Source organism: Desmodus rotundus, chromosome 1 (assembly GCF_022682495.2).
Source record: "Desmodus rotundus isolate HL8 chromosome 1, HLdesRot8A.1, whole genome shotgun sequence".
Lineage (NCBI taxonomy): Eukaryota > Metazoa > Chordata > Mammalia > Chiroptera > Phyllostomidae > Desmodus > Desmodus rotundus.
The window spans coordinates 151,165,165-151,185,112 of NC_071387.1; the positions used below are offsets into that span (position 1 = coordinate 151,165,165).

At 34.0% G+C, this 19,948-nt stretch overlaps 1 protein-coding gene across 6 annotated transcripts in view; it reads left to right on the forward strand.

Annotated features, from left to right (window-relative positions):
• Window positions 1-19,948, forward strand: part of KIAA0825 (KIAA0825 ortholog) — a 381,528-nt gene that overhangs the window by 118,868 nt on the left and 242,712 nt on the right. For all 6 annotated transcript variants that reach the window (XM_045197837.2, XM_053911865.1, XM_053911868.1 and 3 more), the window contains 5 exons: window positions 202-429; window positions 1,583-1,848; window positions 3,255-3,405; window positions 11,762-11,952; window positions 15,142-15,324. In XM_045197837.2, coding sequence (XP_045053772.2) covers window positions 202-429; window positions 1,583-1,848; window positions 3,255-3,405; window positions 11,762-11,952; window positions 15,142-15,324 — 1,019 coding nt within the window. The remainder of the gene's footprint in view (window positions 1-201; window positions 430-1,582; window positions 1,849-3,254; window positions 3,406-11,761; window positions 11,953-15,141; window positions 15,325-19,948) is intronic.

Genomic DNA, 19,948 nt, shown 5'->3' on the forward strand with positions numbered 1-19,948 from the left:
GTGTAAAGAATGCACATGTTTTTGTATATTGCTTTATCCGCTGGGTAATATTTTTCAGGTTGTAAGAATGAGTTTTACAGTTTATCAAAGAATATCTACATTCAACATGCTGAATGAAAGCAGTAATTTTATATCTAGAACAATAGAAGCACTTGTTGCTGAATTAAGATTACTATAATTTCATATAAATTTATATTTCAGGCTAGTTTACTAGATTTTGGCTGGAGAAGTGCATTTAAAGAAGTGTCTCTTCCCACGGCATATTGTATAACAACAGCAATCGAAGATTTTTCCAAAAAAGTTCTACAACAGGAACAGAATGAAAGGTCTTCAGCTGTGACCTATGCTATGAACCTTGTAAATGTCCAACACATTTGGCAAGATGCCTATGTGGTTCCTGAGGAGGACCAACCAAAGCAAATTGCAAAGGCAAGAATCAAATGAAATCCTTTCAAAACTGTAGACTGGTATAATGAAGTGTTTTTTTGTTTGTTTGTTTTTTGTTGTTGTTGTTTTTAACTGTAGCCACTGCAAAGGGAACCTGTGGGAAAATGGTGGAGCCTCTTGGCAAACACTTGGTACTGGACCCAATGCCAATTTTTTTCTCTGGTATCATGGGCCACTGCTAAGAAAAGGAGCTTAAACCTGTTACCACCTTGCTGCTTGTTTCGGTTATATCTTTGAATGACTTCAGGAGAAATTCAGGAGGTTGAAGGAGTTACTGTCTTTTATTGGTTTGGGCAACTTTTAAATCTTTATTTACCCCTAATGAACATTCCATTTCATTAGCATCAGTCTTACATGTTTACATGTGCTTTGGAAGTCACAGAACATAGTAGAATTATGAAGTCATCGTGCAAATAGATAAATACAGTTTCTCAGTACTAAGTCCACAATGAGTTCAGCAACCTATTATTGAAATGTTTTTTGGTTCTTAAAAATGGCCTCCTGTTCCACTACTAACACCCTGAGGCTCCAGAACATTCCCCAGGGAACACTGTGGACTAATCTGGAGTGGAGGCAAATTTTGCCTTCCCATCCACCACACTTCCTTTGCCATGGAAAAGGAGTAGATTCATAATAACTAGTGAAAAGCTAGGCACAATACTTCTAAAACTTGTTTACACCTTGCCTATAAGAGGATGCTGCATGAGATTATTTCTGAAACTTCTAGATTTAGTAAAACTGATATAGCCTTATTTTTATGTGATGATTAATAAAAAAGTTTTATGAAATTAAATTAAATTCAAAACTGCTATTGTGTTAATATCAAGGATACATACTTCATGACTTCTATTAACTACAAATGGAAGTATTGACATGTAAAGCTATTTCATGAGTTTTTCATAATGTCTGCATGGTAAGCATAAGTTTTGACGGTTATATATAGAGAAGCATCATTTTGGTATTTCCTTATTTGACACAAAACGTTTAACTTTCTACAATTGATTACTATAAAGTTGTGTGATTATATTTATGTTTAATGCCAAAGTCAGTATTTAAGAATTTGGCTCCCCTGTACATAAATTACATGGTGCTGTCAGAGTGCAAATAACTCAGTGCCACATTTATTTCTCCCTAGTTCTGTTCTGACATCATGGAAAAACTTGACACAATGCTTCCACTGGCTCTGGCATGCAGAGATGATTCTTTTCAGGAAATTAGAGCAAACTTTGTGGAGGCCTGTTGTAAAGTGGCAACAGCTGTCCTGGCGAGACTGCGAGAGAGAGGCAAGGAGTTTCCTTCCAAAGTGCCCCTGAAAAGCTTGCATGCGTTGCTCTCCACGGCGGTTTATGTCTTCCAGCATGTTATGCGATATGATAATTTGATGAAAGAAAATACTAAGAAGTGAGTGTCATGTAAATTAAGCTGATGGCCATGTTTACAGTAACATGTAATCTTTGGATATCACAGGAGTGAAATTTTGATGATAATATTTGAGGAGAAAATAATAATTAGCATAGTGAATTATTTTCATTTGTCTTAACTAGGAAATGTCAAAAAGGTGGAGCATGGGATACATTAAACCAGACACATAGATAGTAAGAAAGATACGTATTTTCTCTAAAGGCTCACTCAAAAGACCCATGCATTTTCCATATTCTAATCAGGAGCAACAATTTTCTGCACGCTTTTATGACGTGACCAAACAAACTCTTTTTATTTTGTAAGGCACATTCTATCCACTACAGTGAAAATGAAAAATCAACTTTTTGTTTTCCCATGTATACACAATTGTGAAATATGCACTCTCTCTTTCTTTTCTAAGCCAACAGGATGTTAGCAGCTGACATAGAAAATAAATGCCTTTCAATCTATTCTATTGACTAAGCATATTTCAGAACATTGATTTAGTAACAAACTCTCCTTAATATTTGAGGAGGAAGCATCTGGCAGTCCTAAATCTCATGTATTAGTAGTCTAAAGAGATTATATGTTTTCTGTATAGACAATAAAAATGACCACAGGTATTATCATATGGTCTTTCTGGCTATCCTTGTACTCACTCTCTAGAAGACAGCACGGCCCCTTGCAAAGGGAACATGTGGACTTGGCAGTCTGGTGTGAGCCCAAGAATCCATTCCACGTTATATATTCAGCCTTGCAGTTCCTTACTTGTGCGAGCAAGCATAATACAAATAGCTAAAGATAAAAGTAAAATAAATTTGGTTTGATGTAGAATATCACTATGATAGTTCTTTAATTCTCATAAGTAGTCAGATGTTGTTATTCATGCTTGAATTTATAAACAAATGTGCCAGAAATCACTTTGTTTCTGTAGAATATTTTATAACAGTTTATGAGATAATTGACATCTACAAAATTACAATTTTTACAATAAAAAGAGTATGTTTGTAGGATGTGTGATAGCTTTATAAAAGTTGGTTCTGACAAATGCATGTGTTCTCTATAATAACGATAACCTAATGCCTAAATAATGCACTGATCTCTAATAATAGGCTTACAAAGAATACTTTTATTTTTGAATGATGTATTGACAATGCAGTTTGTCTCAAGTTGAAGTGCATATTTGTGGAACAGCAGATGTACGTTTTCAAAAGACTTGCAAAACAAAGACCATCTTTTTTTTTTTTTTTTCCTTTTTGGAAAGTGAATGTGGTTGCAGACTTCAGCATTAGGAGGAAATGAATGATTGATATCTAATAATCAAAACCATTTGTAGTACTGGAGATTGTTACCTCCTACTACACAGGCCTTAAATCTCTGTCTCTTTGATCATTCCCTCTGAACAGACCCATATTCCTGGTGCCTGTCCAAGGATATCAGGAATTCATCAACACTCTACAGTTTCAGGTTACGGACTACTGCGTCAGAGTTTGTGCTACAAGCATTTTACAGGATGCTGAGAGCCACCACTGGGATGACTACAAAGCTTTTTATGAGGTGTGAAGTTAAGTTTACTATCCCTCCTTTTTACACAAATATGTTTTACTGCCTACCTGCTTTCTGGCTAATTAGAAACATGAGCTTGGCGTTACTAACACACGAAGGCTGTTAGGATAATATTTTTAAAATATTGAATTTATACTTAGGAAAAATGCTGTTTTTAAAAACCTGAAATAATTAGACATCAGAACTCTGCTGCTTAAAAATAAAAATAACTTAATTTGAGCTGCAGGGTTTCAGTGCTGCATAATGAGTCAGAATATAATGGGATACAAGGAAAACTGGAAGAGGCAGCAGTGCCAAAATGCTACAACCTTGTATTTTTTCCAAAGGGACCAGTTATAGATATCTTTGCATTGTTTTTCTTGTTATGTATTTCCATCTGTGTTTGCTAAATATTTTTATTAGCAGCTTTATTCTTTATACTTATTTTTTCCTTCTCAAAGTATGTTCTTGTGAGTGTGCTGTAAGACCCATCTGATTATTTTTAACTTGCCTATTTTCATTTAGCCCATGTTTTGAAATCCCAAATTTCTACTGAATTATTTTTAATGATTCCCAGTGCAACCAAAACCTAGGATCAATTAAAATTATTCATCATCAAGCTTCATTGGTTTACCTTCCCTACATCCTATTGATTATGCATAAGCTACAATATTTGAAATTTTTTGAAGCTGATTCCAGGGCAGGGTGAAACATTTATAATATCTTAATAAAAGATAAGATGATCAGGGTTTTTAAAAAATTAATCAGTCAAGCCCAGCTTCATTAGCTTTTTCCATTTACCCTTTCCTCTGGATTGAAGCTTATGATTTTTGTTTTCCTGATTGCTCTAATCACTAAGAGAAAAACATAGTGGAGTTTTATTCAATGGAGTCGCTTTTGTCATCTCCCTGAAGATTCCTGTAGCTCCATTTATGCTTGAGTTATTATCATCATAAATATTGTCACATCAGAGAGGAGCAACTAACAGGAAGCTCTTTTAAGGGACTTTCGCTTTTTCTAAGGCCATTTCATCTCTCTTTTAGAGGCCCTCCCCAGATACTTTTCCTTGTTGCAAGAGCAACCGTACAGAGCTTTCCAAACCTGACATACTTCAAGCTGCAGTGAGCAGAGTAAAAAGGAGGTGCTTTGGTGCACCTGGTCACCTGAGATAAGAAAGTATTGGCCTTCTTTCCTGGCAGCAGGGCAGCTTCCTTATTTGCCTGGAGGTGAACAGAGAGGTTGAAAATGAATCCTTCCCATGTTTCGAATTATTTCAATATGTCAGTGTCCTAATGAGCAATCTTATATGATGTTTGCGTTGAAAAATAGCTATTATCTCACTATATGTCCAACAAAGAGGTATTATGTTTCCTCTCATGCAAATTGGGGGCTAAAGAGTTTTACAATATAAATAATAAGTAGATGCATTGCAAATCTGTTATTGAAGTTACAAAGTATTTAAAAAACAAATTGCCATGTAACATGAAGCTCTTAGATCTTATGACAATGCTTTAGCTTCAAAGACAGAAATAACAAGATAGTTACCCTGTGATTACATGGTACTGTGGCTTCCATATACTTACGTGGTCAGTAGTTACAATTTAATTGCAGAGTTAGTGGTTGTTATTTATGCTCAGAAAAATAAAGTGATACTGCTTTTCTGTTTACCATAAATAAGAACCTTCTAAAAATAGCACAGATTTTAAACTGTTTTGACAACTGGAGTACCTGACATGGTTTTTATCCCGTTTACTGCACTCCTTTCTCCTCCTCTTCCCATTATTCCAACTGATTTGTGAGACAGGACTAGTTTTTTTGGCAGGGCTGTTCTGAAAGGAGAAGAGATGAAATCTGCCAGACCGAAGGTGAAAGGTAGGACAGAGAACTCGGGGGAACCTATTGCCATGTGCAGGAGTGTAGTAAAGAACCAGAAAAATAATTTACAAGATATGGAGCAATATTTGCTTATGTTTTGCGATATCCAGTGAGCTCTAGATACATTATTTCCATTTTCTAAACTGTCAGGTTGAGAAAGGCAAAAGAGTTGGGAATCTCTCTGACGAGGTGCTGGTCAGATGGCACAGTGGGTGTTCAGATTACATGTTTAAGTTCAGGCATTTAGTATAGTTGACATCTGCTCAATTCTAGCAACTTGTGTTTTCCAACAGTCAAAGAATAAAGAATTGTCTGTTCAAAGATAATATTGAGTGGCTTATATAATAAAGCCCAGCTGTGTGTTTCCTGATATATAATCTAACTAAAAGCTCACATCTGTTTACATTATAGTGGGCCTACAAAAATAACAGATGTTTACTACCAGAATACTTCTGAAATGACAACAAGTAGAGAAACAGGTCAGAAAAATAAATGGATCACACTTAGCTTAATGAAAACCTTTGCATACATTGAAGTTACATACATTTTAAAGAGAATTGTGAGAATAGTGACCAGTTTGGAATGTAAACTTGAAATTTATGTTTTAAAAAGTCTTAAAAATAAGTATTTTTCACTTCTAGGAGAAGAAATCTATGTGCCTGAAGTTATTTTTATTTTATTTATTGCTTAAAGGTAGCTATTAAGAAAATATTTTTATATTTTGAAAAATATCAGAAATCCTGCTGGCCATATATGTAAGCTCTATCCATTGCCATGGAAAAAGTTAGTCTAAATTATTCATACTAGTCATGACATCAGCTGGGGTCAGTTTTGCTTTAATTAACATACTACAGTACACCAAAAGTATAGGAAAATCTAGCTTTAAAACACCCTTCTTACGGATGGAAAAAATATTCCATGCAAATGGACATAAAAAAAAGCTGGGGTAGCAATACTTATATCAGACAAAACAGATTTTAACACAAAGGCCATAGCAAGAGACAAAGAAGGTCACTACGTAATACTTAAGGGAGTAGTCCAGCAAAAGGATGTAACCCTTGTAAACATATATGCGCCCTATATAAAAGCACCTAAATATATAAAGAAAATATTGGGGGACTTTAAGAAAGAGATAGAGAGCAATACAGTCATAGTAGGGGAATTTAATGCCTTACTGTCAACAATGGATATATCGTCCAAACAAAAAATCATCAAAAATATTGCAGCATTGAATGACACTCTCAGGGGTGTCCAACCTTTTGGTGTCTCTGGGCCACTCTGGAAAAAGAAGAGTTGTCTTGAGCCAGCTAATACATACACAAACACTAATGAAAACTGATGAGCAAAAAAAAATGTTTTAAGTAAATTTACAATTTTGTGTTGGGCCATATTCATAGCCATCTTGGCAGTATGCAGCCCTTGGGCTACAGGTTGGACAATCCTGGAAGATCATGTAGATTTAATTGATATTTACAGAATATTTCACCCCCAAAGAAGCAAAATATACTTTCTTTTCAAACACACATGGATCATTCTCAAAGATAGACCACATGGTAGGACACAAAACAAGCCTTAACAAATTCAAGAAAATTGAAATTACATCAAGCATCTTCTTAAATCACAATAGCTTGAAATTAGAAACCAACCTCAAGAAAAAAACTCAAAAGTATTCAAATACATGGAGGCTGAATAACATGTTATTAAATAATGAGTGGGTTAACACTGAGATCAAGGAAGAAATCAAAAAGTATCTAGAAGCAAGTGAAAATGAACACACAACAACTCCAAACCTACAGGACACAATGAAGGCCATCTTGAGAGAGAAGTTCATAGCAATACAAGGCCACCTAAAGAGGATAGAAAATTCTCAAATAAACAATGTAACCATACATCTAAAAGAACTAGAGGAACAACAGCAAACAAAGTGCAGAGCGAGCAAAAGGAAGGAAGTGATCAAGATCAGAGCAGAAGTAAATGACATAGAGACTAAAAAGCAATTCAAAAGATCAATGAATCCAGTAACTGGTTCTTCGAAAAGATAAACAAAATTGACAAGCTTTAACAGACTCATCAAGAAAAAAAAAGAGAGAGAGGACCCAAATAAATAAAATCAGAAATGAAAGAGAAGAAGCAACAATTGATAGCACAGAAATATAAAGGATTATAAAATTACTATAAACAACTATATGCCAAGAAATTGGAGAACCTGGGTGAAATAGATAAATTTCTAGAAATATATAATCTCCTAAACTGAATCAGGAAGAAGCACCAAACCAGAATAGACCTATAACAACTAGTGAAATTGAAATAATCAAAACACTACCAGTACACAAAAGCCCTAGACCAGATGGCTTCATGGGGAATTTTACCAAATATTCAAAGAAGAAATAACACCCATTCTTCTCAGCCTATTCCGAAAAATTCAAGAAGAGGAAAGCCTCCCAAACTCTTTTTTTGAGGCCAGCATTAGCTTAGTTCCAAAATCAGGTAAAGACACAACAAAGAAAGAAAATTACAGGCCAATATCTCTGATGATTATAGATGCTAAAATCCTCAACAAAATACTAGAAAACCAGATCCAGCAATAAAAAGATCATACACCATGATCAAATGGGATTTATTCCAGGATTCAAGGATGGTACTATACTTGCAAATAAGTAAATGTGATAGATCACAAAATGAAAGATAAAAGTCACATAATCATATCAATAGATGTAGAAAAAGCATTTTATAAATCCAGCACCTATTTATGACCAAAACACTCAGCAAAGTGGGAATAGAGGAAGCACATGTCAACATAATAAAGGACGTATATGAAAAATCTACAGCCAACATCATACTCAATGGGGGAAGACTAAAAGTGTTTCCTTAAGATCAGAAACAGAAAAGGGTGTCTGCTTTCACCACTCTTGTTCCACATAGTACTAGAGGTTGTAGCCACAGTGATCAGACAAGAAGAAGAAATAAAAGTCATAGTACTTGGAAAGGAGGAAGTAAATCTGTCATTATGATAGTTTACAGATGACATGATAGTTTACATAGAAACTATGATTGTTTACATAGAAAACCTGGTAGGCTTCACCAAAAAACTACTCAACCTAATAAGTGAATTCAGCAAAGTAGGATGATACAAAGTCAATATTCAAAAATCAATGGCATTTTTGTACACCAACAATGAACTATCAGAAAGAGAAACTAAGAAAAAATCCCATTTATTATGGCAACAACAACAAAAACTACCTAGGAATAAATTTAAATAAGGAGATAAAAGATCTGTACTTGGAAAACTATGGAACACTGAAGAAATAAATTGTGGAAAATACAAATAAATGGAAGCATATACCCTATTCATGGATTGAGAACTAATGTCATTAAAATGTTCATACTACCCCAAACAGTCTATAGATTTATAGATTCAATGTATTTCCTATTAAAATGCCAATGGCATAATTCACAGATCTGGAAAAACATTTCAAAAACTTATATGGAACCGAAAAAGACCCCAAATAGCCTCAGCAATCTTGAGAAAGAAGAGCAAAGTTAGAGGGATCACAATATCTGATATCAAACTGTACCACAAAGTCATTGTAATCAGAACAGTCTGGTAGTGGCATAAGAACAGACATATAGATGAATGGAACAGAATAGATAGCCCAGAAATAAACCCATGTCTCTATGGTCAATTAATATTTGAAAAAGGGGGCACTAGCATACAATGGAGTAAAAATAGCCTTTCAGTAAATGGTGTTGGGAGAACTGGACTGGTATGTGCAAAAAAAAAAGAGAGAAAGAAAGAAAGAAACTAAACCACCAACTTATACTATACACCAGAATAAACTCAAAATTGCTAGAAGACTTAAATATAAATCATGATACCATAAAAGTCCTAGTGGAAAACGTAGGCAGTAAAATATCAGATATCCCATGTGGCAATATATGTGCCAATATATCTCCTATAGCGAGGGAAATAAAGTAAAAAATAAACAAATGGGATTATATCAAATTAAAATGCTTCTACATGGCTAAAGAAACCATCATCAAAATGAAAAGGGAATGGACTGTATAGGAGAACACATTTGCCAATGATACATTGGGCAAGGGTTTAATCTCCAAAACATATAAAGAACTTATGACTCAACAACAAGATGACAGACAATCCAATTAAAAAATAGGCAAAGTGCCTGAATAGATACTTCTCCAAGGAGGGCATACAGATGGCCCATAGACATCTATAAATACTCAATACCACTAGCCATCAGTGAGATGCAAATAAAAACCACTATGAGATGTCACTTCACACCTGTCAGAATGAGTAACATTAATAAGTCAACAAACAACAAGTGCTGGCCAGGATGTAGAGAAAAGGGAACCCTAGTGCACTGCTAGTGGGAATGCAGACAGGTGCAGCCACTGTGGAAAATACTATGGAATTTCCTCAAAAAATTAAAAATAGAACTGACTTTTCACTCAGCAATTCCATTGCTGGGAATATACCCTAAGAATCCCTAAACACGAATTCGAAAGAATTTATGCATCCCTATGTTCATAGCAGCCCTATTTACAATAGCCAAGTATTAGAAAAGCCCAAGTGCCCATCAATAGATGAATGGATTAAAAATCTGTGGTACATTTATACCTGTGGATTAAAATCTGTGGAATACTACACAGCAGAAAGAATGAAGAAGGAATTCCTACCTTTTGCAACAGCATGGATGGAACTGGAGACTATCATGCTAAGTGAAATAAGCCAGTCGATGAAAAACAAATACCATATGATCTCACTTACAAGAGTAATCCAATGAACAAAATGAACTAACAAGCAAAAGACATGGAAATGTGGAACAGACTGACAACTGACAGAGTGGAGGGGGAAGGGAATGGTGGAAAGAAGAGGAGGGGACTAGTCAAAGAACATGTATGAGTCACCCATAGGCATGGGGAATAGTGTGGGCATTGACTTTGGAAGGGGGGTGGGCTAGGTGGAGAAGGGCAAAGGGGAAAAAATTGGGACAACTGTTATTGAATAAAAAATAAATAAATAAATAAATAAATAAAAATAAAACACCCTTCTTACTCCAGGAAATTTTCAAAAGCATTCTTTATTGCAGAACACAATATAGAAAGCATAAGGAACTATAATTGTGTTCCTTTGGCATTAATTTTGTAATTTTTTCTTAAATAGTTTTGATACACATCTAGTCAGAAGCCAGTGGTCAAAATCCCCTCAAGTTTGAACTTGACTCTTTGACATTTGATACCCAAGTTTCCCACCAAAGGATAACAACAATTCTACTCATTTATAAATTCCATTTGAAAGTCAATAGATAATAACTGTAAATTATTATTACACAGTGATAACAAAATATTTTAGTAATCAAAGAAATTACTGGAAGAATAATATGTAGGTAAAACACTAATAGGAGCATATGCATAAGTAACTATCCACTTTTGGTGTAAGTCAACAGATTTTTTTAGATAACATTTGTTTGAGAAATATAAATAATAGGTAAAACAAAAATTTTAAGTCGAGAGGATTACTTAGAGATAAAATCGGAAGTTTTACTAGTTTAACTTTTGTTATGGTAAAATCATCAGGATAATGTTTGAAGAATGCAGTCTACTCCTTCTATTTCAAATAATCTTTTCATCTGGTTGGAAGAAAATGAGGTCAAACTACTAGCATACCTCCCTAAGAGCAAGTTAACTAATTAATGCTTGTAAATCACTTGAGGCTACCTCTCATTTCTGCCTGTTCCCCTTGGCCTTGGCCACTGCTGGGTCTCCTTCTGTGGTCAGGGAAAATTTGGCACACAGGAGATGTACAAGGGGATGGAAGGGAATGAGACTCTGGCCCCTAAAGTGCTATAAAAACAGTAAAAAATAATGATAAGGTCTGCCTAGGCTTTTCAAAATCTTGTAAAATCAAACTATTATATTATCCATTTCTAGTATTGTTATTAAAACACCATGGATAAAAGAACCTGATGTAATAATCTTCAGTAGTTACCCATCCCCTTGGTTCATGCATGTTGATAAGTGTACAGTGTATAAGGTAATTTTTGCTCCCATCATTTCATTGTAATGTGAAATCTGAAACATTTATAAAATTATCTCAGTCCTGCTAATACTTAATTTAAATAATTAAAATTTAATCTTAGAAAAATCAGCCCAGTATCTTAAACTAACATGACGTGTTTAGCAACTGTAAAGCCGATTGTTTAAAAGTAAATTTTAAACTTCAGGCCAGGATATCCTAGGTGAAATGCTTGCAGTCTGGATTTGCATTAGTGTATGTAGTCTTGTGATTGAAATAAAACATATGTTCCTATGTCAGTAAGGATGTTTTACATCTTGTCAAAAATCTTTCTTGGTCATCTAGTGTGTCAAACTCTCCAGCTATTTCCTTTCAGCCTGAACTAATTAGGTTCATAGGAAGCAAACTGACATTTTGGAAGATGTGATTCTATTGTTTAATGTGTGGTGGTTTTGCCAGGGGGAAAGATGCTCCTTCTCACTCCAGATGTGGCATTATTTCTTCTGGGCTCTTCATCATGATCTCTGGACCATTCTGCCCCCTAAGTTAGCCCAGAAGATTCTAGCAGAAGTTCTTGAGAAATCTTTGGGTCTGCTGGCCTCCAGATATGCTCGGGCCCATCCCAGTTATAAGAGAACTCCACAGATAAGGTAACTGATGTGAAAACCATTGCCTTTCAAGAAAAATTTTCACCATTTAATAGAAAGCAGAATGTAGTTCTGAATCTCATGACATGATGCCTTGTATAAACTTAACATGTTTCTAACATCTGAAAGGAAATTGTATTCAATTTTCTGAGATTTTTAAGTGAAATTGTGGAACTTGAATCAAATAATTTTGCCATTTTTTTCTTAAAACTGTGTATAAGACCCACTTTTTCTAAAAAATGACTGAAGACATATGTAGGATATATATGTCCTTATTTTTAACCTTCCTGTATGTATAGATGAAGGTTAAAAAATAAGATAAAAAGAAAATTAAGGTACTAAAATGCAAGAAAAAAAAGTGGTGTTGTGATAGACCAGTCAATTTGACTGAGATTCTAAGCAACCAGGGGATTTTAGTTTCTTAGGGGCTTTTTTTTTAAAGCCTCTAAGTGGTGTAGTTAATCTCCATTAAGGAAACTCTTTTGTCTAGTCATTTTTCTCCTTAATATATTCTAATTACTTCTTTCCCCTTTTACTTTATTTTATTTCTTTTTTTCCCCATTATATATTACTAAAAGCCAGTTCAATGAAATGTGAAATCATGGAAAATAGGAGGCACAGTCACTGTATTAAATTAAAGACTAAATGATGGTCCAATCCCACAAGTTATCTAGGCAATGAATGTTATAAAAATGTGCCTACATAACAACAACAGTCTCTATAAAAGGGAGACTTTGTTTTATAAATATTCTGACTAATGGAATTAAGACCTGACTTTTAAATGTAGGTATGTATAAATATATTTTAAGAGAAATCTATAGACCTCAGAGGCTTTTTTTCCTTTTCTGCAGCAGGCATCACCTCCTGATCATGTTCCTGTTCTGGTAAAGCAGGGCTGCGCTTGAAGGGCATTCAGGTCCTGCTACAGTGTTTCATAAATACGGTGTTTTGCACAGGCTGTTTTGAATTACTGACCAAGCATTTTTTTTTTAAATTGAACTGCGAAGAAGAGATGGAAAATTCCTTTTGAGAGCAAAGAATACCTCATTCTTTTTTCTTATGTAGTGTAAATCACTTTTGACTCTGAGGTGGCAAGTCATTATGAAATGTTTATGAAATCAGATTAACTGTTAGCTCATGAACTAGGTAGCACATTTAATTAAATAACTGTATTATAGAGACTTTCGGGTTTTATTTTCTGGGTGGTTACATAATAAAGCCATGCAGAGCTAGAGGTGTTTCTTCTAGTTTTTCTAAGTAAAATAAGTGTTTTTATTTGTATGTTTAATTCTAAACTACCATTCGTGTGGAAATCAGATTATGCACTTATATGTGTGTCAGACTATGCACTTGCATGGGTGTGTATAGACATAACTTGGATTTGTAATTGTTTAACCAACAATGAAGGTAAGTGGATGCAAACTACAATTAACCTTCCTACAGGTGATTGTTGGTGCTGTTAGTCTTCCAGTAGCCTCCAGCTGTCAAGTAACCACAACCATATATATGATGTAGATATAATATGTGATATATTATTAATATATGTATGCATTCATTGTACATATAATAAAATTGAAGCAAAAATATCATTTAAAAAGATTCTTATACTTATTTTCCTTCATATCGCTTCAAAATTTTCATTTTCTATTTCTTCAATACTGAATAAGCAAAAGAAAAAAAAGAGGAAATTAACTATGGTCCGTAAAATTTAATTGTGTACCAAAATAATCTCTAAACAGATCTTTGGGTCCCTATTATAGCTCAATAAAGATAGAAACAAATAAATGAATTTCTGAATAAGATAAATAATTAACATATTTTTAAAAATTTTATTATTAGAAATTTCTGAAACTATAGGCTTCTATTGGGTGGGCCAAAAAGTTTGTTTAGTTGTTTTCTGTATGATGACTCTAATAGTATTTAGTTGTCTGTAACTTCCTTTGAAACAATTTTGTTAGATTGTGCTGTGACAGCTGTTATATCAGTGTGCATTTAAAACGTACTCATCAAAATTGGTGAATTTTTCTGCAGCCATTTTAATATTGAAGATGGAAGAAGATACGCAACATTTTTAGTGTATTTTGCTTTATTATTTCAAGAAAGATAAAAATACAACTGAAACACACAAAAAAAGATTTGTGCAGTGTATGGAGAAGGTGCTGTGACCGACTGAATGTGTTAAAAGTGGTTTGCAAAGTTTTTTGGTATTTTGACATTTTGGCCAAATAATTCTTTTTATTTTTAAAAGATTTTATTTATTTATTTTAGAGAGAGGGGAAGAGAGGGAGAAAGAGCAGGAGAGAAACATCAATGTGTGGTTGCCTCTCACACGCCAGCCCCCTCCCCCAGCTGGGACCTGGCCCTCAACCCAGGCATCTGTCCTGACTGGGAATCAAACCAGCATCCCTTTGGTTTACAGGCCAGCACTCAATCCACTGAGCCACAGCAGCCAGGGCTAGCCAAATAATTCTTTGCTGTGGAGCTGTCTTATGCTTTGGAAGATATTTAGCAGTACCCCTGGCCTCTTCCCATTAAAAGCCAATAATCTAGTGGGAGATAGGGACATACTCAAAATATCCAAATTGATAAAGTTATTGGTGAAAACAAAAAATGTGTCTTTTATTTTATGAAAAAAAAAACCCATACAGACCTTTTGACCAACCCAATACATTAGTACTTCTGATGTCATTTTTTCTTATTTCCCACTTACTTGGAGAACATGTGACCCACCCTCGTGACTTTTTTTGACAGCTTGTACTTGGATGAGGAGGATTGTTCTATCAAATTTTTACTTACCATATGTGGGTCATAGCAAATTTTCTTTTAATCTGGCTTTTCTTTTACTGAATGTATTTCGAGGAAAGTATCTTGAGCTTCTTGATCAATATTCTAATAATTATATATACTTATATAAATATATTTATCTAATAATAATATATATATATATATTTAAAGCACTCCTAAGATACTTCACTGTTATAGACCTCACAACCCCTAAAAGTAATAGTATTATGAGTCACCTAACACCTGGAAACTCAAAACCCAGTTTTGATGCATTCTGTCTTCATCTCTGAAACCCTGGCATCTAACCAAATTACATACGTTTAATGCAAGAAATAGAGATGATAGTGTATATACCAGGTAGAGAAGCAATTTTGTTTAACATCACTTTTTTCTTTTTCTTTCTAATAGACTTGATATCACAACAATTTTAATATGCACTGAGAACATGTTATGGTCAGTTTGCACATCTGTACAGAAACTTGTGAATCCTCATGAGTATATAGATGATAAAATTTTTAAAATTCATGCCCATTGTAATAATCTGTTGACAACATTAGTCATTTTGACTTCGCCATTAACTGAATTATATCAGTAAGTATTAAACATATTTTCTTTTTAGCTATTATAATTTATAACATAATGTGACTTAACAAAGTTATTTTCATACTCTTACAGAAGTGTGTAAAGTAGTTCATAGAAATTTTTGAAGTACATTTTTGATACTGTGAATTGGACCATTTTACAAAACACACTAAACAATAGGGGTTTCTTTATGCTCAAAGTAATTCAGTCCTAATGTATCTCTATTCATCAATTCTATTCAGTTAACAAGGCTGCAATACAAACAGTACCACTTTGGGCTTTACTATTTGAATTATTTAAATAATCAAGTTATATTAGTGGGTTTGTTATTTTAGTCGTAGCTTGAAACTGAAAAATAAAATCATATGTAATGCCTTTTTGCTCTCTTAAAGATTTTTTTATTTTCTAATTTTATGTAAAGTGACTTTCTCTAATAAAAAATTAAAGTTGAAAAACAATTCTAAAATATGTCCAAATCTGGAAGAGACCTAATGGTTCCATACTGGCAGTTAATCTACCATAGATTTGTATTTTTAGTGTTAGGCTTTAGTGTCTGAGCCAGTGATGACAAGTAGAAATAGGACTGAGCAATTACATTTTTAAAATGATGATGTAGTTTACCTCTCTAAATAAATAAGATTTAGGGAAATAAAAATTTCTGAACTACTTTTTTGGTTTATTTATGGTTTAGTTAATTCAAATTTGTATTATAGAAAAGGTTGGAGTAGACTGATAATAAAATAGTAATATAATTTTGTTTAAACTCTCCTCCAAAATAGTCACTTTATCATGAAAGACTAGATAGTTGCATGTTCTTATTTCTTGGATAGTAAAAATTAGACATTCAGTATTTCTATTTCTTAAGATAAAAGAGGTAAAGTATTACTTTCTTAACACTCTGGTAAGGACAATATATACCTTGATTTCAGAAAATTTTGAGGCTGTTGGTTTAGAAATTCTAAGAGTAATTAACAACTTTGATTCCAGTTTTCCCCATAATTTTCACCCACTGTTTGACTTTCAACTAACCCATTGTTTGCAGATTGTTCCTTCTGGCAACCCTATGTTGAAACTAATTTTAGAAATGGAGAATTCTTTCATTAAGGGGGGGGGACAGTGAAGTAAATTGCTAGAAGTTTGGAATTAAATACATAATGGTTCATAATCATAAAAAGCTCAAGGTCTGAAGCCCTTAGTAAATCCTAGTAAACTAAACTGATTTACCATGGATGAAAAAATTGTTGTGCTCTTAGTTCAATGGGTCATTTCATCTAAGAGTAAGTCCCTGTAAAAATCAGGAACAAAGTTGACAAATTTCATGGATTGGTCATGGTGAGCAATATTGAATTTCATGGTTGGTCACAGATGAATAGAAAAATTTTAACCCCCAATGCATTTGTAAAACAAATAAATTATTATCAAAGATTGCATATTTTAATAGTAATAATGTATTATACATTCATTATTGTTAACCTATAGCCTTTTAATACATTTTTAAACAACTATGCAAGCACTTAAGTCTCTGTCATTTGTGCATTAGATATTGCAGTGTAACCTCATTTAACAAATTTAAATTGCTAATTTCCACCAGGGCTATAGAACACTTTACATCATGCACTGCCTCTGGTTATTCTTAATATAGAACAGATAGCGATATTGCTTTGAAGCATGAACAAAAATCCAGATATACTTTAATTCTTTTTAAATTATTCTTACTTCAAAAAAAATGTTCACAAATTTTATACATTCATGTTGATTTTAATTTTATGATTGTTTTTCTAAGAGTATAAATCTAATCTTTGACATATATTTTGCTTTGTCTTGGCAAAGAAATCTACAGGGCAGTGTGTTCTCACCAATTAGGAAAAAATATACATGCATTACAAGAATCCTATTGACTTATTTCACTTCCTTTCATAGACAGGATATGAAATTGTCATATTAATGGTTTAGAAAACAACTGTATTTCTATTTCACAGCAAAAGAAAGTAACAGCTATTGACTGTACTGATTTTTTTTTAATAAACTCTACCTGACATTTGTCATTCTATTTGATAAGCCTTTTCAGAAGGTGACTTCCTTCACTCCAAGTAGTTCTGACAAATAAACCGAATGTATTTTCCTGTCTGAGTTTAGCACAGGACCACTCAATCCCAGGGCAGGAATGCATGATTTTAAAAATCTTTTCAGGAAGCATAAAACCTGTTTGCAAAAATGTGTGTTCTTTTTTAAGTCTCCTTTGAAGGTCTCTTTGAGAATGTTGTAAAAGGAGTACTTCAGGTTTGTTTGCCCTCTAGGGAAAGAGACCCACTGGAACATGAAATATTCACCATGTATTTTCCAAAGGGCTCATCACTTGTTCTTTCGTAAAGGCATTAAACTGCACGTTCAGAAGCATAGTCAGTGTGCGTTCACACACACACCCAGAGAGTGGTTTCATGTCACATTTTTCTTGTATAGGGTGTCAGTTTTAGTTTGTGTGGAGCAAATTAAAAATTAATTCTTAGAATTTTTGGTAAAAGCAATTGAGTTTCAATTCAACAAATGTTGTTGCCTCCTCGCCCCCTATGATTAAGCATGAGGATACAGCAGTAAGAGGAAAGAAACATTTGCCCTTAATTTTTAAAAGTCTGATAAAATTTTTAATGATAAAATTAAAAATGTTTTGATGTACCATATAAAAATTCCTAAAAGTGCAAATTTTATGAAAGGTGACTATCCCCAATGTTTTCACTTTTAATCACATGAAAGAATATACAACATGCGAGACAAAGGCTGAAGTCATCAGAAATAGGTCAGAATGTAGGTCACTAAGCCAAGAACAGCAGACATATCTTGGGGTTCACTGGTGTCACTCACTTGCATTTTTCATCACTAAATTCCAAGGTGTTTATTGTTGTGTCTCTAGTTTCAAACTCATGCTAGGTCTTTTGAGGTTATGGTCTTCTTAGCCTGTTATATATTTTTTAAAAACTATTTCACTATCCCCCACAAAACAGAATATGTTGCTCTAAAACTTTGTTTTTTATACCTCCAGAATGTCTGGCAAACTTTGGAAAACAGGTAGGTAGTTCCTCAAAATGATAAGCGTAGAATATGCATAAGTAAAATGTTAAGCATTTGATCATATGACCTAGCAATTTTACTTTAGGTTTACACCAAAAAGAAATGAAAACATATGTCCACACAAAGATTTGTACACAAATGCCAATAGCAACATTTTTTGTAATAGCACAAAATGGAGAGAACCCAAATGTCCGTCAGCTGATGAATTGGTAAACGAAACATGGCATATCAATGCAGTAGAACAGTATTCAGCAGTCATAGGAAGTGGAGTGCTGATAGATGCCACAATAGGGGAGAACCTCCAAAATATGCATAGTGAAAAAAAAAACAGACATAAGAGAACACAAATTATATGATCCTATTTACAAGAAATGTCCAGAACAGACAAATCCATAGAAACAGAAAGAAGACTAGTGGTTGCCCAGGGGCTGAGAGAAAGGGATAATAATTGGTACCTGCTAATGAGTACAGGATTTCTTTTGAGGCTAAAAAAAATGTTGTAAATTTAGACAGAGGTGAAGACTACACAACTCTTAATATATTAGAAACCATTTAGTTGTACACTTAAAATGGGTCAACTTTGTGGTATGTGAATTATATCTCTCAATAAGCTATTAAAAATGAATAAAGACTGAATGGAAATAAAAATTTGAAATACTTTTAAAAAAGCATCTGCAGGATGGCAAATAATCCAGAAAGTAAAGTTTCTTGTTAGGCATTTTGTTTCTATTAAATGACTACCTTTGTTCCCCCTCCCTCTAAACATTTTAAAGGGAAATTTCTGTTCAAAAAAAACCAACAAAGTCGAGCATCTTTATGTGTGGTTTTAACGGTAAAAACACTGGTAAAAGGCCAGGAATTAACTTTTCAGAAGGCCTGTGTCCTGAATCTTTGACTAGCTGGTTTCTGCTCTATTCTCAGGGGTCAAGTCTTATTCTGTCTTTCCACCATATGTTCTATTCTCAACCTGCCCCTTGGCTGTGCACCAGCTAAGATTGCTCTTCACAGATGGCCCCCAAATTCATCCTCTTTTCCACTGAGCAGGTGCTGACAATACCTTTATTCATACTTATTTACTATGGTTGGCCTTTACTCTAGCTGACTACAGGCCAAGCATTGTGCTAGTCATTTTCTAACTTTAAATCGTCATTTTCTAACCTCAAAGAGTTATTTTCATGGTGAGAAGCACAACTCATGGTTGGGGGGTGGTGGTGAGGGAAATGTCAGGAACTGTGTTTTGCTCCAAGTGTACCTTGATTTCTCTCACTTGAAATTTAGTCAACTACTTATAGTTCCAGGGGTAACACTAGTTTATGAAAGTGAAGCAGTGACTTAATATCATGTTTAAAATGGTAAAGTGGATTGAGTTTGGCTCATGTGTCCTCAGTAATCTCAACTGTTCCAGGGCTCTCTCAATAGTTCAGTTTCAAACTAATTCTACTCCTTGGTATTTTTATTTATTCAGCACCTCTAAATGGCTCGGGCAGTATGGTAGGCACAGATGATGCAAGACATCTGACCTGACCCTTGGGCTTCCTTGTTCCATCTTGGAGGTTTATTTTATTAG